Source organism: Podarcis gaigeae (genome assembly GCF_964106915.1).
Source record: "Podarcis gaigeae genome assembly, chromosome: 6".
Taxonomy (NCBI): domain Eukaryota; kingdom Metazoa; phylum Chordata; class Lepidosauria; order Squamata; family Lacertidae; genus Podarcis; species Podarcis gaigeae.
Window position 1 is genome coordinate 16,750,936 of NC_139682.1, and position 22,668 is coordinate 16,773,603.

Below are 22,668 nucleotides of genomic sequence, written 5' to 3' on the forward strand. Positions count from 1 at the left end.
CTCCCTTCCCATTGGCCCCGGAGGAGAGTCCGGCGTCCAGCCCCGGAGGTTTATAAAAGCCGCGCTCCCAGCCGTCGATGGGATCTTCTAACACCTGGAGCCGGCGTGCAATATAGTACCCCTTTGCGTGGTTATTTCTTTGTCGGTCTCTAGTTTTTTTCCTCTTGCCTGGAAGGAGTTAGAGCTCTTAAAACCAGATCTCTTGAGAGCAAGCAGCCCGCCGCAACCACAGCCCCGACGGCCGATCGCGAAGTCCTCCCCCCGAGACTAGGTTGCGCCGGGGGAGACTCACCTCTACCCTATCTCGGCTTCTGCGCAGATCCCCGCATCGTTGCGCAGCGCGATCCTGTGGCTTAAAGCTCGCGGCTGTTAGCGGGACTTTCCTGCACGACCCTCCTAGTGCTGCCTCTCTTTTTTCCTCCCCACCTGCATTTAAAATTCAACTTGCTGCATCCGGATCCCGCCAAGCTGCGACCCCGAACTTTTACCGGCTTCCTTCTGCGCGCGGCTTTTAAGATCCAGCCTGTGGCCAGATCTCACCGAGCGCCGGAGGTCAGGTTAGATTCCTACGCTGGAGAGAGACCCCGACGTGGTCGTGTGCGTCTCGATCCACGTGCGGCGAGCTCGATTCCTTCGGGCTCCCTCCCTCGGACCATTCCGGGCATCATGAGCGCCCCCTTAAAGCGCGCCCCGCTGCTCGGCTCCCTCGTGAAGCGGCGAGGCCCTGGCAGCGCGCCCGCCCCTCCGCAGCAACAGCAGCTGCTGCCCACCTCGTCGGTGTGCGCCTTGCAGCCCAAGGAGGAGATGCCCGTCTGCCCCAGGCAGGCGCCCCACGCGCTTTCCGCGCTGCCTGGCCCCACCAAGTGGCCTCTGATGGGCAGCCTCTTGGACATCCTCTGGAAAGGGGGCCTCAAGAGACAGCACGAGACGCTGGTGAGTAGCTTCTGTGAGCCTCCACCGCCAATCTTTACAGGTCCTATGGCACAAACCACCTGGGGGATTCCTTGGGTTCGAAATCCTTTTGGCACAGCCCCTAAAACAGCCCAAGGCAGCCCCATAACTCAGTGCTCCAACAGAGGAAGCCACAAGTTTAGTCCTGACCATCTCAAGTAAAAACTTGGGTCTCCACTGGCATAGCTGGGAAGTCTTGACCTAGGGTGCTTCCAGACTACCTGCTTGTTGAGCATTCATTATTATTTGTTTGCATGGTGCATGGTGTGTGTGTCAAATATATTGCGTGAAATTGTGTTCCACCGCAATTTCCAGTGCAGTCGCTCACCCCTTTCCTTATTCTTTGGGGGAAACTGATTGGTTGCACCAGACTTGAAGTTGCCAGTATGTGATTGAATCCTGCCTGAAATTAGCCGTAATCTGGAAGCGTCCCTTGATGGATAGACCGGGGATACAAAACATGTGGGTGGGACCAGTTGCTGTTCTAGAGTAAGGTTACCAGACATCCGCATTTCCGGGGACAGTCTCCGGATTTACAAATCAGTCTCCATACAAAATCCATTGAAGTTGAAAAGTGTCCCCGGATTCATTGAAAAAAATCTGGTAACCTTATTCTAGAGGGGAGTGATGCTGGCTTGCAGGTGCTTTATCTTCTACGCACATTGTCACCTGGGTGAATCTCTGTAAGTGCACACTTGTATGTGCAACTTGGATCCACAGTGGCTCTCCTCTTTACCCTCCCTTTCCTTCTCCCTTTGGTTGCAGGCCGATTACCACCGCAAGTTTGGCAAGATCTTTCGCATGAAACTCGGGGCTTTCGATTCGGTGCACATCGGTGCGCCCTGCTTGCTTGAGGCCCTCTACAGAAAAGAGAGTGCCTACCCACAGCGCCTTGAGATCAAGCCTTGGAAAGCCTACCGGGACTACCGTAAAGAGGGCTATGGTCTGCTTATCCTGTGAGTTAGGATTGAGTTAGGAGTTAGGATAGTGAGTGGCATGCATACTTAGGGGCAGAGCTAGTGGGCAATGAAGGAAGGCACTCACAGCATCCTGCTGAAATCACTAAGCGTCACAAAACTTCCTATGATTCTAGTGGCTTGGCTCAGAGTTCCAAGTGATGTTAATAACAGGATGCTTTTCTCGGGATTATAAATTTAGTTGGGGGAAACCGCATTGATCAAGACCAAATCAAGCAACTGCTTTAATTTGCTTAATTTGTTTTTTGTGGTTGATTAAAGAAAACAAAAACTTTTGTATCTCTCCTCAGCTATTTGTGCTGTGTGTGAATGTTGTTAAATAGAAGGTTGTCCACAGAAACTAAATGCCCATTCTGGCCTATGGAGGTTTTACATTCATATTGTGAAAATAGTTCAGCATAAGCCATTTCAGAGCATCTTCATTGTACAATCTGGTGCACTGTCAGCATCAAACTGCATGTTATTCTGGGAGATCTCTGACTCCTCCACTCCAAAATGCTTTTTAATCATCATCATCATCATCATCTTTAGGGAAATCTACCAGTCTGGTCACAGCTCTGGGACTGGGAGAAGGGTCTGTGTTATTTTCTCTGCTTTAATATGTTTCCCCTCACCAGAAAAAATTGCAGGAGTAAAAAAAATAGGTATGGCAGGTGAAGCACTTTGAGATAAAATGCACTATTTTGCTAATGCCACCATCTTCCAAATCAGAAGGGGAATAGAGAATGTGGGGAACATTCTGTAAAACTGATTTTGAGCGTCACTTTTGAAAATTACCCAGGAAGTGATGCTTTTAAGCATAAGGCCATTTTTTACACTGTCAGATTCATCTTAGGCATTTTCTAACCTTCCTTGGCATATTTTAACATTTATCTGTAAATTGCTCAAACATAGTATTTGCTCAAGGCACATCCAGCTGATATACTGCTTTTAGATTTCAGCCATCAGCATTTTCTGACATTTCACATTAATCCACACACAGTGCTAACTTAAGTAGAAAATGTCAGCATTTGCAGTGTGTATGGAATCTAGTATAGTAGACATGTGTAAATGAGGTTCTCTTTTAACTTTTCTCTTTTTCATTCACACAGAGAAGGGAAAGACTGGCAGCGAGTAAGAAGTGCATTTCAGAAGAAATTAATGAAGCCCACAGAAATTATGAAGCTGGACACCAAAATCAATGAGGTATTCATAAGGACTTATGCTTAATTTTGTCTTCTAAGTTCTTAAGGCTTTAATTCAATAGCCACTGAACACTGTAAGGCTTACTTCTCCGTAGACATGCATAGGATTAAACTGTAAAGCATCATGAAATCCAGTTTGGGTCTGATCCAGGCACAGATGTAATTGAATATTTTGAGCTACCTTGTTTGTGAATGGACTCATTTAGAAGAGGGAGTTAAGAAACAATCCCTGCAAAAATCTCAATTCTTTCACACAAATAAATCCCTGCATGTAAAAACCTAGTATATCAAATAGAGGGCTATACTAGGGCTTTCTCCCTGATATGCCAAGTTTCTATATTCAGGGTGAGCTTTTATATGGAGTAATGCGTGCAAAATGCAATCCCCCACTTTCAGTTCCAATGGTTGAGTCCAGGAAGGACTATACAATTGATTTTGATGAATGCATGGCTCTGCAGTCAATCAGTTCCACAAGTTATGCGTCCATCTCTGCCTTTGGTATTGGCTGTGAATGGATTCAGGTAATCAGACAAATGTTGGTTGCCAAGTAATGAGATTTTGTTTGCCAGTCTATAGAATCCAGTGTTCATTGGACCCTTTCAGTCTCACTTGATTATTTACCCCAGCACATGGCAACTGAAGTTGTTGGTGCTCATGATGGCAGCAGCACTGAACTGACTGGGCAATATTCAACTAAGTTTTACCTATTGAAATTAGTGAACCTAACATAGCCATGTTTATTAATTTCCTTGGGTCTACTCTGATTAATACTTAGTTGAATATCACCCACTGACTCCAATTTGGAGACTGCCAGAGAAATCCCTCTTTTCTCTGTAGATGTGCACCTATGATTTTGCAGGACTCATTAAATCCCAGTTTATTTGCCCACCCCGGGCAGAAACAAGTTTGTTTTTTTTTAACTTTTATTGATACATGCATTACTTACAAACACAAACCAGTTACAGATAGGTAGCCATGTTGGTCTGCCATAGTCAAAACAAAAAAAAATTCCTTCCAGTAGCACCTTAAAGACCAACTAAGTTAGTTCTTGGTATGAGCTTTCATGTGCATGCACACTGTGTGCATGTGTATCTGAAGAAGTGTGCATGCACACGAAAGCTCATACCAAGAACTAACTTAGTTGGTCTTTAAGGTGGTACTGGAAACACAAACCAGAACACTAAACAAACTTATTATACATAGATACATATACCTCTCAACTTAGATTACAAAAAAGAAAACAAACATACAAACTAAACATACAGACATAAATCTTGACTTCCCTCCACCTATAGGTGGCTTTCTTTGTTTCTTTTCTTCCTTTCACTGTGTTACCAATATTATGAAACAAGTTAACATGAGTTAGTTGAGACGTTACACTTGGAAACGTCTTTACCTGCTCTTGTAAACAAATCACAACAAAGATGCATTAATCATTTGCCCACTGCTGTGAGATATTCTCCAATAGCAGCTGATGTACATCAGCCTTTACAGACATGAGGTGGAGCTAGTGAGTTGACTAGTGATACAAGAACAAAGAATTCTCAGAGTGGTCTACAAACCTATCAGTACTAACAAAATGGAGTTTCAATAAGTCATATCTGTGGGGCTTTATTTTCAGCTTAGAAGGGGGAGAAATAACACATTCCTGTACTACGGAATGTGTGTGCGTGTGCACGTGCACATATATGTGCATAGCAAAAGAGTGTTTGTAAAAATAATGACCTGTCCATATTTTGCTTTTCACCAATATTCCAAATTTAATTCCCTTTTTAGGTTCTAGATGATTTTATGCATCGGATAGACACACTTTGTAACAAGAATGGAGAAATAGAAGATTTGTATTCTGAACTGAACAAATGGTCATTTGAAAGTAAGTTTCCCTTTAGCCTGGGGTAGGTAACAAAAGCACAAGGCATGCTGCCACTCTTCCTCTTTTCCATCTTCCTTTCATCGTGTGAACTGCAGTGACTGATAGTTTGCAGTCGCTGGGATTTTCCCCCCATATGGGGTAGATCCAAATTACATATTTGTGACTTTAAGCCCAGGCATAGGCAAACTCAGCCCTCCAGATGTTTTGGGACTACAACTCCCATCCCCCCTAGCTAACAGGACTAGTGGTCAGGGATGATGGGAATTGTAGACTCAAAACATCTGGAGGGCTGAGTTTGCCTATGCCTGCTTTAAGCCTAAAGCCTGCCTTCAAGGATAACACTGTGCTCGGCCTGATGTAAGTAAGCTTCTTTTTGTTACTTTAAATAAGATTGTGGCGTCTTTATTCTTTTAAGAGGCATAAAAAGGGAACTTACCAGGAACATACAATTCAATACTAAATTGTATGATAGTGAGAGGCCTACACAAGCCTGCAACCAGCTATCTGCTGTGCTGTGTAAAGGGGAATGCACTCTGCTAAGTAAAGGAACTTGCTAACGCAAGTTAGGAAGGATATTAATAAACAATATATCCTCTCTTGCCTTCCTGAACATTCCCACACTGCTACCCCAGTCATGTTGAACACATGAGTAGGTTCATTTGATTCCCCCCCCCCCTAGTATTCACGGCAGACTAGGGAAAGAATCACTCTATATCGGAGGAGGAAGGAAGAGTACATGAGTTTGAGTTCTGGCTGGGTGTGTAATGTCAAATGATGGTTTGGCATTGCATCTGAAATAAACCATAGTGCAGAGTGTGGCTGAACTCTTTGTTCCTCATCCCCAAACAAAATGAACTTTGTATGTGCAATTTGCTTGTCTATACCTCTCGTTGCTATGGGCTTTCCCTTCCCACCCCTTCTTCAGTTATATATAAGGATATAAGTTATCTTCAGACAAGGATTTGTGAGGCTCTTATTTCTTTTGCTTCTGCTATAAGATGCCCTGATGGCAGTGCATCGATCCTTACAGCTTTCTTTTCTATGATAGGTATTTGTCTGGTACTGTACGGGAAGAGATTTGGGCTCCTGCAGCAGGACACTGGAGATGAAGGCCTGAACTTTATCAAAGCCGTAAAAACGGTATGAAAAAATGACACGCTGAACATTTTAGCCATTTGATGGGCAGCAGTGTAGGAAGTTGCCTGATGTAGCGGTGGTACACATAACTCTGAATAGTCTGTGCTAGCCCTCTCCCAATCTAGTGTCCTTTGTACTTCAACTCTCACCAGGTTGGTGGGATGCAAATGCGCTGGTGGAGCCAGTCCAGCACTTTTGCCAGCCCATTTGCCATGCCCCTCCCCTTTCCCCTCTGCTATGGAAACTCAGCAAAGTGGAGGTCAGGTAAGGAGTGCAGTCTTTCTCCATCAAGGTTGGGGGATGCTGGTACAGTCGAACCTCTGTGTACATAACCCTCTGGTTATGTACACGCAACAAACCCGGAAGTATTTTACCGGGTTTCACCCCACATGCATGCACAGAAGCGGCCCTCGGGTTGCAAAAAACTTGGGATCCGACTGGACCTCCGGAATGGATCCCATCCACAACTGGAGGTACCACTGTATAGACCGACTGAAAGCAGATCTCCAGGGTTTCGGACGGGAGTATTTTCCTACTCCTGCCTGGAAATTATGGGAACTCTGCATGCAAAACATGCTCTACCACTGTCATCGTAGTTGTGATGGACTCTAGAAAATAGTGGTTTTCTTAAGTAATTTTTGGCATGAATGGACCACTCATGGGAATGCACGATTGAGTAAAGGGTCTTTTATATCTAGAAGGAGCATGAGTAAAGATGCTCAGGAGCTGCAGGAATTCTATTGACCCAGCCCTTCTATGCATTGCACAGAAATACTACTTGGTGCTCAGTAGGATGGCTATGTTTTGCCTCCTCTGTTGGAGGCAGTATATGTCTCTGAATGCTGGCTGCTGGGAATTGCAAGTGGGAGAGTGCTGTTGCACCCAGGAGTTCAGCTTTTAGGCTTCCTGTGTACATCTGGCTAGCCACCAAAAACAGGAAGCTGGACCAGATGGTCTTCCAGGCTATTTCAGCAAGGCTCTTAACCAGATGCCTAGGAAACACTTAAAGCAGGACCTGGGTGTGCTCTCCTCACTTGCAATTCCCAGCGATTGGTATTCCGAGGCATACTATCTCCAACAGTGAAGGCAGACCATCCAGTACCATGACTGGTAGGCACTGATAGCCTTGTCCATGAACTGATCGCATCCTCTTTCAAAGCCGTTCACTTCTCTGCTGCAATCACAGGTTTGATTCCTGCTCTTCTTTGTTTTAGTGCACATTTTGTTTCATTTTAATAATGCAGTTCATCTCTTCGTTGCCATTTTGCAGATGATGAGTACATTTGGGAAGATGATGGTGACACCTGTTGAGCTCCACAAAAGCCTGAATACTAAAGTTTGGCAGGCTCACACAAAGGCGTGGGACAATATCTTTAAAACAGGTAGCTGAACGCACCTTGTGGCAGTGGTGGTATCTTGTGAAATAAGCTTTGCATCTTACAATTTAGCAACTGTACTGCACTTGACCTGAAAGTTAATTTATCAATTACTCTCGATATACATTTGAATTCTCTTCTGCGGAGCACATGGCAGCATATCTGGAGTTAGCGCGTGTTATTTTTCACAACAACCCTGTGAGGTTGGTCAGACTAAAATATAGTAATTTGCCCAAGCTTCCCCATTAAGCTCCATGGTTGAACCAATAATTAAAGCCAGGTGTCCCTGGTCTGAGTTTAGTGCATTCCCTCCTAACCCCCTCCCCTCTCAAAAAAAAAACCCCTGGCTTGCCAGAGTGGCTGTTTAGCTTCTTGTTATACAGTGGTGCCCCACAAGACGAATGCCTCGCAAGACGAAAAACCCGCTAGACGAAAGGGTTTTCCGTTTTGGAGGTGCTTCGCAAAACGAATTTCCTATGGGCTTGCTTTGCAAGACAAAAATGTCTTGCGAGTTTTTCCGACTTTTTTTTCCTTTCCCCCCCCTTTTTCTAAGCCGCTTATCTGCTTATCCGCTAAGCCGCTAAAAGCCGCTAAGCCACTAATAGCCCTGATCCGTTAATGGGCTTGCTTCGCAAGACGAAAAAACCGCTAGACGAAGAGAATCGCGGAACGGATTCTTTTCGTCTTGCGAGGCACCACTGTATATGCCCACTATAAAATATGAAACTGAAATTGGTTATGGGGAGATATCAGGCATGAGGGGTCTAATTTCTTCTTTGCAAGAACCATGTGATCTACCAATTGGAGCCAGGTGCAAAAGAAATATACTCAGCGTAATTAATGCCGAGCCCAGGAATTTGTGTTTTTTCAGTACTAGAACTGAGTAGACCTCACAGTCCTTCCACACACAAAATCACTCCTGGGTGTGAAGCATTCCTTATTTTGGTGGTATCACTTAGGATGGAGAGAAGGGCGTCCTTTTGTTGCTCCCATTTTTGGGATCCTGAGATCCTTGCTGATCTACAACAGGCCTATCTTCTGCCCACCCCTAGCTAATTGGGTCACTCGAGTTCACCACGGAAGCCTCAAAAGCTCTGATAGAATAGACCAGTGCGTAAAGCAACTTCAGATTGCTTGGCTCTCTTCTGTCAAAACCTCTGTTCTTCAGCATTTCATAAGTGTATGCTGCAAGCTTCCTCTGAAGGAGCTCAGGGTAGCATTTCTGTAGCCTCACAACAACCCTGTGAGGTTGGTTAAGCTATGAGAGAGTGGCCTGCCTAAGATCAAAGCAGAGAGTTGAATCTGGTTTTCCCGTATCTAAAATTCTCCCCCTTGCCCCCTTTTGCAAACAGAGTGGGAGGTGCAGTATTTAAAACTTTAGGCAGTGGCTAGCATGTTTGAATGATCCTCTCTGTTAAGTTGTGGGTGAACATATCAGACGACACAGTGATTCTTCAAACAGCTCTTGTTTTTTCACAGGCCAGGACAGAACTGAACTGAAGGGTTCAGTCAGCCTGCTTATATAGAGCTCCAGTACAACGTTACTGTAACAACTTTCTAAAACTATCCAATCACTGAACGTCACTTTCGACCCCTTATTTGCATAACTATCTACAGTATCCCCCTGCTGGCCCAGGGTGATAACTCCAGTAAATAACACTTTCTATAATACAATACAATAAAAGCCTGCACATAGAAAACTATTCAACAATTGTCCTCGACACCTAGTTTTCTGTGTGCAAGGAATTTCTGAAACGGAGGAACATTGCAACTTTCGAGGCCTATAAGCATTGCTTTTATTTGCTCAGTACTTCCTCTCTTCCCTCCCGCAGTGAAATGCTCTATTGACAGCAGGCTGCAGAAACACTCTGCCAACCCCAGCGAGGATTTCCTCTGTGACATTTACTTTGGGAGTCAGCTTTCAAAGAAGGAGCTATATGCTGCCATCACGGAACTCCAGATTGCTGGAGTTGAAACGGTAAATCCTAGCTTGCTTCTCTGCATTTATGGCAAGGATCCTCTTAACAGTCACCCAGCTAAAAAGCTGATAGCCTCCTCTTTCCTGTGACCCATTTTCCTCATTTGATTTCCTCCCTTCTTGTTCGTACTGACTATCTTCACCATCATTGCCATTTAATAGGTTGCAATCCTGTTCCTCCCCTGAACAATGCCTTAACATCTACTAAGTCTCCCCTGGATTGTGCCAAGTTGTTTTTGATTTTCAAAAATCTAAATACAGAAGGCCTAATGCAGGGATGGAGAACCTGTGGCCCTTCAGTTTCTGGTACTGCAGCTTCCATCAGCCTCAGCTGGCATTGCCAATGGTCATGGGAGATGAGAGTTGGTTAGGTAACATGTGCAGTGGTTGTTGTTGTTTAGTTGTTTAGTCATGTCCGACTCTTCATGACCCTATGGACCAGAGCACACCAGGCACTCCTGTCTTCCACTGCCTCCTGCAGTTTGGTCAAACTCATGCTGGTAGCTTCGAGAACACTGTCCAACCATCTCGTCCTCTGTCATCCCCTTCTCCTGGTGCCCTCCATCTTTCCCAACATCAGGGTCTTTTCCAGGGAGTCTTCTCTTCTCATGAGGTGGCCAAAGTATTGGAGCCTCAGCTTCACAATCTGCCTTCCAGTGAGCACTCAGGGCTGATTTCCTTAAGAATGGATTGGTTTGATCTTCTTGCAGTCCATGGGACTCTCCTCCAGGACCAATACAGTGGTACCTTGGGTTAAGAACTTAATTCATTCTGGAGGTCCGTTCTTATCCTGAAACTGTTCTTAACCTGAGGTACCACTTTAGCTAATAGGGCCTCCCGCTGCCACCGCCACGCAGTTTCTGTTCTCATCCTGAGGCAAAGTTCTTAATCCGAGGTACTATTTCTGGGTTAGCAGTGTCTGTAACCTGAAGTGTCTGTAACCCGAGGTACCACTGTAGCATGTCACTGATATCTCATTCCTCTCCTGATGTTTCTAAATGCCTTTTGTACTACAGTGGTACCTTGGTTCTCAAACGGCTTAGTTGCCGAACAAATTGGCTCCCGAACGCCGCAAACCCAGAAGTGTTCCAGTTTGCAGACGTTTTTCGGAAGCCGAACATCCAACGCGGCTTCCGATTGAGTGCAGGAAGCTCCTGCAGCCAACTGAAAGCTGCGCCTTGGTTTTTGAACGGTTTCAGGAGTCGAACAGACTTCCAGAACGGATTAAGTTCAAGAACCAAGGTTCCACTGTACTAAGAATCCAGGTGGTCTGAATAATAATAATAATAATAATAATAATAATAATAATAAATAATAATATACTGCCCTATGCCCGCAGGTCTCCTAGGCTAGGGCAGAGCTCAGTTTTGAAATGTAAAGAAGCCAGCTGCAGATAATACATATAAATATTCTCCCATTGTGAAAGGCTTCATGATGTTGTTGTTGTAGCAGCTCCTTACTCATGTTAACGTAGCAGTCCTGAGTGAGCTCAGTCAGTCTCTCTTACCGTTTTGCAGACAGCCAACAGTCTGCTCTGGGCTCTCTACAACATCTCCTGCAACCCTCACGTCCAGGCAAAGCTACTTGAGGAAATACAGGCTGTGGTCTCGGCTGAAGAGAACCCAAATGCTGAACATCTGAAGAAGATGCCCTATTTAAAGGCATGCCTGAAAGAATCTATGAGGTAAATTTCCCGGCCTAGTATGAAAATAAACGGCCTCTCTTTTCTTTGGCTACACTCATTTAAAGCATTTCGAACAGGCGAAACTGACAGGCAAGATTAGAAACCAGGAAGATCAAGTATTTTTTAAAGACTGGAGTAAATTTATTTAAAAGACCACTGTAAATAGTTAAAAACATTGGCAGGGATGTAATGACACTTGTAATGTGGAATTAACCATGGTAACCATGGATATATAACAGATGGATAATGGTATAAGATGCAAAAATGTAATCTTAAATATGGAATCCATGGAGGGAGGGAAGGAGGTCCGAAGGTTCAAAAGACCCTTTTATTTCAATGTTTGAAATGGTTAACGTTTAAATGTATAAAATTGTGTAAAACCAATAAAAAAGTATTTAAAAAGTTAAGCATTTTGAACAGTTATGACTTCCTCTAAAGAATCTTGGGAACTGTAGTTTGTGAAGGGCGCTGAGAGTTGTTAGGAGCACCCTTAACAAACTACAGTTCTCAGGATCCGGCTCCTGGTAGATCTGTCTTTCAATCATAGTAAAAAATGTGCTTCGTTTTTTTGCTGTAGGTTAACTCCGTCTGTACCGTTTACCACTCGGACCCTGGACCAAGAAATGGTCCTTGGAGACTACGCTCTTCCTAAAGGGGTGAGTTGCATTTTCCAGCAGCAAAATTAACTTCAGATGCATTTGCAGCCCTATAATAAAAGTTTATTATATTTTTATTGCTATTCATAAAAGCACTGGGCACCCTGGTACATTGGTGATGGTTTCTTCTATGTGAGTCTGGGGAAAATTGATCAATTCAGCAAAGGACTTCCCCTGTCTAAGCTGTCATGTACTGTGCTTTATATGTGGTATGAGTGTAGAATTGCAGCTGCAAAGTCACTTTTCTAACACATTGTACTCTTGAAAGAGCTACTTTTCGGAGTGCACAGTTAAGTCACTCCAATGGAATTTGAGCACCGTAAGGTGTAATCAATTATCGCGACAACGTGAGATGTATAGGGGGAAACAGAGTGTGTCTAGCTGGCTTGAGATGTTGCTTTGCAGTGCAGGTTAGTTGACTTAATTTATGAAAGAAGTTCCTGAGATCAAGCTTGCCTGGAAAACACACCCTCTCCAGGCGTCGCACATTTTCTTCTGACATAGCTCTTATGCCTTTAATACTGACAGGCAAAAATGCTCATCCAGAGCAGCCTCACCACTTTCCCCCAAGGAAACCTAATCTTTTCTGCTGAATCAGAGCCAACGGCAATCGAGTTTTCTCTGGATTGACATTTGCTCAATTTATCACTTAAAGAGCAGATGTTCTGAGGGAAAGCCATGGGGCAGCCACTTGGACCCATGCTTTCTAAGCACAGGGCAAGCTCAAGTCTGGATGAGCCTTCAGTGCAGCTTTCCCCCCCCCCCCCCAATATGAAAATCTGCAGCAGAAACAGCACCTGTTGAATTTCTGACTGTTCCGCTATTAAAGGTATGGGATTGAAAATTTGGGTGCAGACAGAAGCCTGATGAAATCTGGATCAAACTAAGCTTTACTCACATTGCACCTTGTTTGCTTGGTTTTTTTAAAAAAAGCACGCTTAGCCTTTAAAACACTCACAGGCAAGAAAATATTATCTATTTTCTACTCTGAATTGGCTCTGAAGGCAATTTCACTGAAAAGATTAAGGCTTCATCTGCTTTCTTCCATTTTGAAACCCCTGCCTGGAAATATATCCCAACTTGAAGTTTGTTTGGGGCTTCTTAGGAAAAAAATTTAGCGTCTCCTGGCTGTTGCTCCATGCTTTTCTCGCTTGCCTTGGAAGCACAACAGCCTTTGATGTGACATCATGGTTCTGTCGAGAAAACAGCTTTTCCTTTTTCCTGCAGCCCTTTTTTCCATTAGCAACACAAGGGCTGATGTTCCGTCTTTAGAAAAACTGCACCTGGCTGACCTTCTTTCCCCTCTCTCACTCGCCCCATGCTGTTTTCCATGTTTACAGACGGTGTTGATGATCAACAGCCATTCTCTGGGATGCAACGAAGAATACTTCAACGACTGGACTCAATTTAAGCCAGAGCGTTGGCTCCAGAAGAACATAAATCCTTTTGCTCATGTTCCATTCGGGATTGGAAAAAGGATGTGCATCGGACGCCGCCTGGCAGAGCTACAGCTTCAATTAGCTCTCTGTTGGGTAAGATGTTTGCAATTACATCTTCTCACCCTCCTTCAAATAGCAGTCAGTGTGTGTGTGTGTGTGTGTGTGTGTGTGTGTGTGTAGGGCTGAGTAGGTAAAAATTTACTTATGGCACAGCCTTCATCACAAGACCCCAAGGTGTGTTCCATACATCAAATCCTATTGGTTGTATCCTGCTAAGTTTAACATGGAGTAAACCCATTGAAATTATCGGACCTAAGTAAGTCTTGTGCAATTAGCATTGAGGGTTCCCCGACCATTATGTCCAGTCGTGGCCGGCTCTGGGGTTGCGGCACTCATCTCGCTTTATTGGCCGAGGGAGCCGGCGTACAGCTTCCGGGTCATGTGGCCAGCATGACTAAGCCTCTTCTGGTGAACCAGAGCAGCGCACGGAAACGCCGCTTACCTTCCCGCCAGATTTATCTACTTGCACTTGACGTGCTTTTGAACTGCTAGGTTGGCAGGAGCAGGGACTGAGCAACAGGAGCTCACCCCGTCGCGGGGATTCGAACCACCAACCTTCTGATCGGCAAGCCCTAGGCTCTGTGGTTTAGATCACAGCACCACCCGCGTCCCTAGCATTGAATACACCCATATAAAAGAAGTGGGTAGAACTGTTAGGTGCCCCCACTCCCCTGGGCGATGTGAACAGGTGGGAGAGGCTGCTCACCTGTCAGTCATATCGGACATCACAGCGAGGGGTTAGCCACCCATGCTAAACTTGGGATGGATCATAGCTTTGTCATTGTGAGTAGCAAGGCTGTGCCTTGACTTTGAAGCTCATTTTTGAGGGTGAGCTGGCAGGTTCTGAGGATTGTCCCTGGCTCAGACTAACCCTTAGTTACAAGTTGGGATGAGTTCCTTCCCACATGTGCTCACTAGGGTGAGTTTGAGCAGCCCGGGTTTGATTCCTTCTGTCTTTGTGTTGCAGCTTATACGGAAGTATCAGATTGTAGCGACCGATGACAGGCCGGTGGAAACGCTGCACTTGGGAATCCTCATCCCCCATCGAGAAGTTCCCATTGCATTCAGAAGGCGATAAAGGTAAATGAAGCTGGAGCTCTGTGGCCAGGCTGGTCCCAGAAAATGGCGCCTTAATGGACTCTCTTCTTGGCCCACTTCATATAGGGTTGCCATATTGAAAGTGAAAATCTGGACAAGTTGTTGAGCACATGTTGGGGGGGGGTGTTGTTGGGCTATTTAAAGTTTTGCTGTACATTCCAATTTTCCCGGACATTTGGCCAATTTCTGCCCAGACACTGCTTGTGACTGCATTATTCTGGCTATGTCTGGAAAATTCCGCGTGTATGGCAACCCTACATAATTCATGTTTCTGAAAGTTAGGCAGTGCCTGAGTTTTCAGAGCTTCCTGAAGAGTTACGGTAGATTCAGAAATGTGTTTCTGCTTTTCAGGAGACATTGGCCCAATAAGAGCTTTTTTCTTGTCCGCTCCATCTGTTCCTGAACATTGAAAACACCACCATGCCTTAATTTGCTGCAAGGTTATACAGTGAAACTATGAAATGAGCAGAACGGGCTTTTCATTTAACTATCATCCTAGAGCCAGGATGGGGAAACACTTGGCCGACTGACAATACTCAGAGCAGCAAGGGCTCCTGGCTGATTCTAGCCTCTATATATTTTCAGAGCAAGTTTCTAGCCCTCGTTTATGCAGAGCAAATCAGGAAGAACAGAAGGAAGCCAGGAGACAGCTACCATCCAGCCTACATTTCAAAAGTGTGCACAAACCATGTTAACCACATGATAAATTTTCCAATATGGCTTGTGCAAGATCTACCTCTAAATACCATCAGTGGACTACTAAGATAATTGATTACTTTGACCATGTAAAATGTGTAAATGTTCTTTTCTCTCTTCCCCTTTCCCTCAGATACTTTTTGAAGGAAGACAGTTGCTTGAGTGCTGCCTTTTCTGAAGACAACCTCCTTGAATGCTTGGCACCCAACCTCCTTCAGCAACTAGGGGCTAAGCATGTTTTGACCTATGTGCTGTTGATGGAAGAGAGATCAAGGAGCATCTGAAGTTAGCTTTGACCTTGCTTTGGGGGCAGATCTGTCAAACCATGCACCTAAGTAATCTTTTGAATACTGCAATGAAAACCAACAAGGACCAGCCTTTATTTTAAAAGGTGCAAACCGAGAAAACAGCAAAAAGACTGGTGCGAGACAATGGATCTTTTCATGGAGCCCTGACAAAAATCCATTTCTGTTCACCTGCCCGTGTGAAATCTGCTGGTCGTGGCTCGGTACAGCCTTCCTGTTAGATGTTTTTAGGATCAACTGGCCCAAGGGTGGATAATAATAATAATAATAATTTATTATTTGTACCCCGCCCATCTGGCTGGGTTTCCCCAGCCACTCTGGGACGAAATGATACAGTGAGTTCAGTGCTGAGGTGTGTAGGGGGATGAAAATTTTGCTGTTTCTGACATCCTGCAGGAATTGTGTAGGTTTTTTAAAGTGAGGAATTGTGTAGGTTTTTTAAAGTGAGGATTTCTGTCTGCTGCAGGTCTCGTTCAGCCTACCTCCTTTTACAAAGGAATGTTGTGATAAGGAGAAAAAAGCACTCCAAGAGGGTCCTGGTGTTTATATTTTTTAAAAATATTTTTTTACAAAGGGGAGAAAAACTGCACTAAATCCATTTCCCTTGTTAAAAAGCCTTGCTGCAGTAGCCGTGAAACTTTTACCATTATATGATTTTGATAAAAACTGTATTTGGGGAAAAACCAACAATGTACCAAACCTCTGCTGATGGTGCACACTGCAGAAAATGTGGGCTGATTCAGGCTAGCTCTGCATGGAAAATCCCCATAGGCTCTACATAGTTACAGGGAATCCAGTGCTCTGATGCTCTGGATAACAACTTGACAGGGCTGGTGGGGTGCGCACAGGTCTACAGAACTGCTCTAGTTTTTAAAAATGCACTTGCCCACCTCAGGGCTTGTACTTATGGGTTGAAGAGACTAATTCAGTACAGTCAGGCCTGCATAAGACATGACTCACCAAGCCACACACAGCACCCCAGTAATGTACTGGAACCTACCAGGGGCTACCTAGAATGCTTGGAGGGGGTTGCATAATGTGGGTAATGTGTGAAGCACCTTGGCTGCCAAAATAAGTGGCTGGTGGGTGTTTCGCTTTTTTCACGCAGTGCATGAATGAATGAACTCACAAAAAATTGCTGCTGCAAGGCAATGTGATGGGCTGTAGCTTGGATGGCTCTGAAATGGGATTGGACGTTGTCATCTATATGGTTGTATGTAACCTCCCAGGTTCAAAGGCACAATTGCTTCTCAATACCAGCTGCTGGGAGCAACGATAGGTGAGGAAGTGTGCTGCTCTACATGGACCATTGCTCTGATCCAGTGCAGGTGATCTGGTGGTCTTGTATTCAGCTTAGAGAGGCTCAGAGACACATTTCAGCATCATGATCTGCAGTAGCATATGAGCATTATTGTTCATGTTTTCACCCATTCCTGAATAATATGCGCACAGCTTCCTTGTTGGAAGGTTTTTTTACATGAATTTTTGTGTTTTTTATATTTTAAACATTTTTTATATAACAAAGATCCTTGTACACTTTGGAGAACTGTTAACAGATGCTGATTTACTGTACAGAATTGCTATTTTTTCAGTGTTTGGAATTTCTCTTGTTGATACCTAAACACATGCTTTTTTGTAATAAAAAAGAATTTCCAGATATGATGCCTCTGCTTGTATTGAACACGTCGTCCAGTATCGTTTTAGAAAGTCACCTACATTCTTTGTGAGTTGCTCATCATATTTTGCCACCAGCTCAGAAGGAAAAAAAATCCAAGCTCTATGTGCTGGGCCTGGGGGTAACCCGTGACACACGATCCAGGACTGGTCCAGAATCCGAAGGTTCCACTAGGAGTCAGTCCGACAGGACCAAGGCAGGAAATGAGGCAAGGACAGGTGCAGGATCTAGCAAGCAGCAATGTTGCTCCCGCAAACTGGTGCAGGGTCTGACAGCCTTTTATCTTTGTTTGGGTAACGGCCGGTCCTGATCCCCCAGCGACTTGCCTATGTGTTTCGCCTGGAGGCAAGCACTCCTCCTGCAAGTACTCAGGTCTCTCCTTCTCTCAGACCTTAGTCTCTGCAGTTCAGGAGACATCGGTGGGTTACTAGACCCAGGGGCCACCTCAGCCTCCCCTGACCAACCAGCAGTGGAGCAGCTGTAAGTGATGGCCCAGCTGGAGGCAACGAGGTCATCCCTGCATCTGGAGCCAGGACAGGCTCAGGCCCCTGACTCGGCCCAGCTGGGGTTTGTTGCAGGGGAACCTGTGCAGACTGGGACTCTTCAGGATCAGGCCCCAGACTTGGTTCAGATGTTAGCTGAGGCAAAGGATCTGGTGCCGACTGAGACTCCTCTGGTTCCGAGCCCGAGTCCTAGGCCATCATACTAGTGTCTGAGTGCTACTCAAAAGAACTTTACTCAGAACTTTACTTGCACCATGGCTTAAGAGATCACCTGCAAGTCCACGAGGAACTATCAACCTGTTGAACTCACTGGTGGCTGATTAGTGCGAGGATTGCTGATCTTGAGAGATTACAGTAGGGTTTGTCAACAGTTTTCAGATATTTAAGGAAGAGATGAAATCTCTGTGTGTGATACCTGTAACGCCACAAGCAATGTTTTTTTAACTACAGAGAAAGCTAAATTCCACATCAGGAATAACTAGTAGGATCTACAATCAAATGTTGCCGTGTAGCCTCTTCATCTAGCAGATGAGCTCCTATTCAGTCAACCTTGCTCACCTCCAAAATAGTACAAGATGTAAGGAACTCAAGAAGGGACACGCACCCAATTACATTTTTCATTTCCAATTATACCAGTATTATTTCACTACTGAGAATGCTCACTCTTCTAGGGTTGTTTGTGGAGTATTTCCACCAGTAAGGGTCATTAAAAAGAGATGGCGAAGAGCTCCAAAAAAGACCTCTCCAATGGAGTGAAGGGGCAGTAAAATGGCAAATGCAATTCAATGTAAGCAAGTGCAAAGTGATACATGTCTTTGCAAACAAACAAAGAAACAACCCCCCCCCCCCTAATTTCACATATAGGCTTATGGGCTCTGAACAGGTGGTGATTTGGGGATGTAGTGCACTGTTGATGAAGATGTCAGCCTCATGTGTGACAGCTCTAAAAGGCAAATTCCATGCTAGGGATCATCAGGAAAGGAATTGAAAGTAAAACTGTGCACTAGTCACCTTGCCTCAAAAAGGATACTGCAGAGCTGGAAAAGGCTCAGAAAAGGGCTACCAAAATGATCAACGACTCCTCTATGAAGAAAAGTGGGTGGCATTTGGGACTTCTTAGTTAAGGGGAAAGGTGGGTAAGAGACCACATGATGGAAGTATATAAAATTATGCGTGGCATGGAGGAAGTTCATAGAGAAAGGTTTTGCTCCCTGTCTTATAACCCTAGAACTCATGGATATTCAATGGAGCTGAATGTTGGAAGATTTGGGACAGATAAGAGAAAGGGCTTCTTCATGCAACACGTAGTTAAGCTATGGAACTCTCTCCCACTGGAGCCAGGGATGGCCAGCAATTTGCATGGCTTTAAAAGAGGATGGGACAAAGTCATGGACAAGGCTATTCTCTGCCTCCAGAGTCCGAGGCAGTAATGATTCTGGGAACCCCAGGAGGACAGAGGGCTCTTGTGCTCAGGTTCTGCTTGCAGGTTTCCCACATGCATCTGGGTGTCCACTGCGAGATCAGGATGCCACCCTGTTCTAGCCAGCTCTTCTTACGTTAACCAAGTAGGGTGGCAGACTTCCCATATTGCAGATTTTGCAGGCTGTTCCAAGTATGAGGAAGTAGAGTAATATTTTATCTGCACAGTGCGGCATTCATCCTTCCACAAAGCCTATATATCAATGCATTATGACAACTTGTGGCAGCTGAAATTACAATCTATTTTACATAAGACCTTTATCTCAGGAGCATAAATCCTACAGTCTGAATTCCCAAAGCACACACTCTTGAGTTATAGGTATATACACGTCTCACTTTCTGGGACTATCGCCTACTCAACTGCAATACTGCAAGATGTTTGGCACAAAAGCCAAGTTGCTGACACAATAAGACAGATAAACAACTATATTGTAGATCTTACACGTCACCAGCTTGGCTTTTACACTTGTAAAATCAGCATCCAAACTGAAACAGTCCTTAGGCAATTCAGAACAAACCTGTTAAGCTTGCCTTTAGGGTTTTGCTTTTGCTTCACGGACAACAATATAAAGTATGAACTTTGGTGGTCTACATTGAAATACAACTCCCTTTTAAAATATTTGCATGTTATTTGAATCATTTTGTTATACTTTTCTGCATCAGTCAACATGTAAGCTAGCTGGTAAAAAAAGTGGTTTTAAACCAATAGTCATATTTGTCTTGTGTTTTGCTTTTCAAAATATATAAATTAAAATTATTTTTTCAATACAACACATTTTTCCAGAATGATTGACTGATTGACACCTGCCTTTCTCCCCGCTGGGGCTCAAAACGACTTAGGGATAAAAATGGAAATAGGGACGTCTGAAGGAAAAAGAAAAAATTCCAGGATCAAAGCAGAAATCAGAACAGCTTCTGTAAATCTGGGACTGTGCTTGGAAAATAAGGACGCTTGGAGGGTCTGTAAATGGCACTCCCATGCTTTCCCCAGACCTGCATTCATGGGCAGTCTACCCTCTCCTCCTTTCCTTCTTTCCCTACCTGCCACTCAAGGATCATTTTTCAGTTGTCTTCCCAACTTCAGAGCACTGCCAGAGGCAGTAAGCCTCTGAATACCAGTTATTGGGAATGGCAAGAGCTGCTGTGTTAATGTTCTGCTGGTGGGCTTCTCATAGGCATCTGGGTGGTCATGATGAAAACAGGATTCTGGACTAGATATGCCTTTGGCCTGGCCCAGCTGGGCTGCTCTTTTTTCTTTTTTTATAATTTATTTAATCATTTTTTTCAATACAAACAACAACCGCAAAAGACACATACAACAAAAACCATAACAACACTAATAACACAAATAGACAATTCAGATTTGAATACTGATATACCTACACCTTTTAAACAATATTTCCCCACCTCTTCTCCCCCTACTTCCCCCCCAGTGTCTGCCTTATCGCTTAAATATTCCTTCCAGATTTCTTCATATTTATTCATTCTTAATTTGCGTCGACATGCAATTCATTCGTATGTAACTAGTCTGTCCATATTATCAATCCATGGGCTCAATGGAATCTTTTTGCGGCTCTTCCAATTCATCAAAACAAGTTTTTTTGCTTCTAATATGGCACGGTACATCCATTTTTTCTTAAGTTCTCCTGAAATAAATTGTGGTACCTTCTGGTTCTACAAAATAGGTACTTGAAAGGGTTTCCCTTGCAGGTGGTTCTGATTACTGGAATCTGATTACGAGATGGAAGGCTAATTCATGCATTCCCCCCCCCCCCCGTGATGTGTGCCACAGACGGCATCCTCCACTTCTCTTCTCTCCCCCAATAGACTCAGTCAGATGCTGCTACATTCATGACAAATCAGCGAGAAACCGATCTAAAAAAGATTAGCCTACAACAGAAATGTGTGCCAGAGCGTGGGTGGTGCTAAGCACGACTTTGCGGACAAATGAATTCCAGACTTTTCAACAAGTGTTACGAAACTGAACTCACGTCCTCTTTGCCTAATCCCTGCTTTTGCATTGTTTCGAAGAGTATGAAGCCCTTAGAAGCACGGAGTGGGAATTAACTGTTCTCAGGCCATGTGTGTGACACGAAGAGGAAGAAGCTCTAAAAGGGGGGCGTCGGGGACACATGAAAAACGTTTATGCAGTGGCGTAGCGTGGGTTGTCAGCACCCGGGGCAAGGCAAGTAATTTGCGCCCCCTAACCCTAACCCCCAGATGTTGCGCCCGGTGCGGCCGGCCCCCCCTGCACCCCCCACGCTACGCCACTGCGTTTATGGACTTTACAGGACACTGCTAAAGGGGCATTGTTCTGCAACAGTCCCATGGTATATGCACCCAATTTATACCTGCAGGTACCTTAAGGCAAATAAAAGTGGCAGTGGCTGGGGTTTCTTGGTCCCTGTGCTTTGCCCGGGCCATCCCCTAACAAGAACTGGGTCTTTTTCACTGAAATCAACTAGGGTTTTTATTAGTGCTAAATTGTTTATGCAAGCTCAGATTCTCTTGCTCCTTGTTAATAAGACTAGCACTTTTATTCTCCTTCTAAACAGTAAAAAGCCTTGATTTGAACCTCCATTTTACTGATAAATATCCTGTGAATAGGTTGTTGCGGGACAACTCTATAGGATGTTCTGGCAACCTTAATTGCAAACATAATTTGATCAGGGCGAATTGAAACAACATGAGCAGATAATAATAATAATAATAATAATAATAATAATAATAATAATAATTTATTTATTATTTATTTATTTAATTTATTTATTTATTTATACCCCACCCATCTGGTTGGGCTTCTCCAGCCACTCTGGGCGGCTTCCAACAAAGTTTAAAATACATTAAAATGTCACACATTAAGAACTTCCCTAAACAGGGCTGCCTTCAGATGTCTTTTAAAAGTCTGGTAGTTGTTGTCCTCTTTGACATCTGGTGGGAGGGCGTTCCACAGGGCGGGTGCCACCACCGAGAATACCCTCTGCATGGTACCCTGTAACTTGGCTTCTCAAAGTGAGGGAACCACTAGAAGGCCCTCGGCGCTGGACCTCAGTGTCCGGGTAGAAGGATGGGGGTGGAGAAGCTGATTGTTTCAAGGGACCTTGGACATATGCCTTTGAATTACTTCATATGCCTGTCATGACAGGTAGTAGAATGGTCTTCTTCACAGAAATTAACTTTATCCAAAGGTCATTAGTTTGTTTATTAGTAGCTGGTGGACATCAGTCCACCATTTTGTTCACTTACTCAGAATGGTAGAAGGATGGATTCCCCTCCCCTCCGCATACACACACACATTGCTTGCAATTACAACAGAGGTGGAGGAATATTTATAGTCTTCTCTTGTGGTTGCATGCTACTGGTAGGTGGGCCAAAAGCAAAATATTCTTTCTCCTATGCAGTATTATTTCCTTATTTTAAAAGACTTATATACCACATAACATCTAGGAATTTCAAAAGAATGCAATTGAGATTCCAGCATTTAGTTGCTATTCCTGCATTGCTGCGGGTTGGACTATATGATCCGTGGAATCTCTTCCAATTCTACAATTCTATGCATCTATTATAAATAAATAAATAAATAAATAAATAAATAAA

The 22,668-nt window shown here is 44.3% G+C and overlaps 1 protein-coding gene and 1 long non-coding RNA gene across 4 annotated transcripts in view; one reads left to right on the plus strand and one right to left on the minus strand.

Annotated features, from left to right (window-relative positions):
- The window catches only part of LOC310847238, a 410,873-nt gene extending 396,568 nt beyond the window's left edge, over positions 1-14,305 (minus strand). For 2 of the 3 annotated variants that reach the window (XR_014565708.1, XR_014565709.1), the window contains exons 1-2: positions 14,187-14,305; positions 13,916-14,117 (exon numbers count right to left, since the gene is read on the minus strand). This is a non-coding gene — a long non-coding RNA (uncharacterized lncRNA). Of the gene's footprint in view, positions 1-10,129; positions 10,201-13,915; positions 14,118-14,186 lie in introns of those variants that run through there. The other variant, XR_014565710.1, reaches the window with a different exon arrangement.
- Positions 40-17,071, plus strand: CYP24A1 (cytochrome P450 family 24 subfamily A member 1). The gene is made up of 13 exons (XM_083744458.1): positions 40-933; positions 1,717-1,907; positions 3,020-3,113; positions 4,889-4,985; positions 6,034-6,125; positions 7,393-7,504; positions 9,331-9,476; positions 10,994-11,160; positions 11,738-11,816; positions 13,157-13,348; positions 14,283-14,395; positions 15,243-15,662; positions 15,727-17,071. The coding sequence occupies exons 1-11, from the start codon at positions 667-669 to the stop codon at positions 14,391-14,393; spliced, it is 1,548 nt and encodes a 515-aa protein (XP_083600584.1). The 5' UTR covers positions 40-666; the 3' UTR covers positions 14,394-14,395; positions 15,243-15,662; positions 15,727-17,071.
- Positions 17,072-22,668: the final 5,597 nt, after the last annotated feature.

Bases quoted from the DNA above. Each gene is read 5' to 3' on its own strand.
- CYP24A1 (XM_083744458.1), top strand. From the start codon at position 667: ATGAGCGCCCCCTTAAAGCGCGCCCCGCTGCTCGGCTCCCTCGTGAAG. The intron at 7,505-9,330 runs GTAGCTGAACGC...TCCCTCCCGCAG, and splicing joins GGACAATATCTTTAAAACAG to TGAAATGCTCTATTGACAGC. The intron at 11,817-13,156 runs GTGAGTTGCATT...CCATGTTTACAG, and splicing joins ACTACGCTCTTCCTAAAGGG to ACGGTGTTGATGATCAACAG.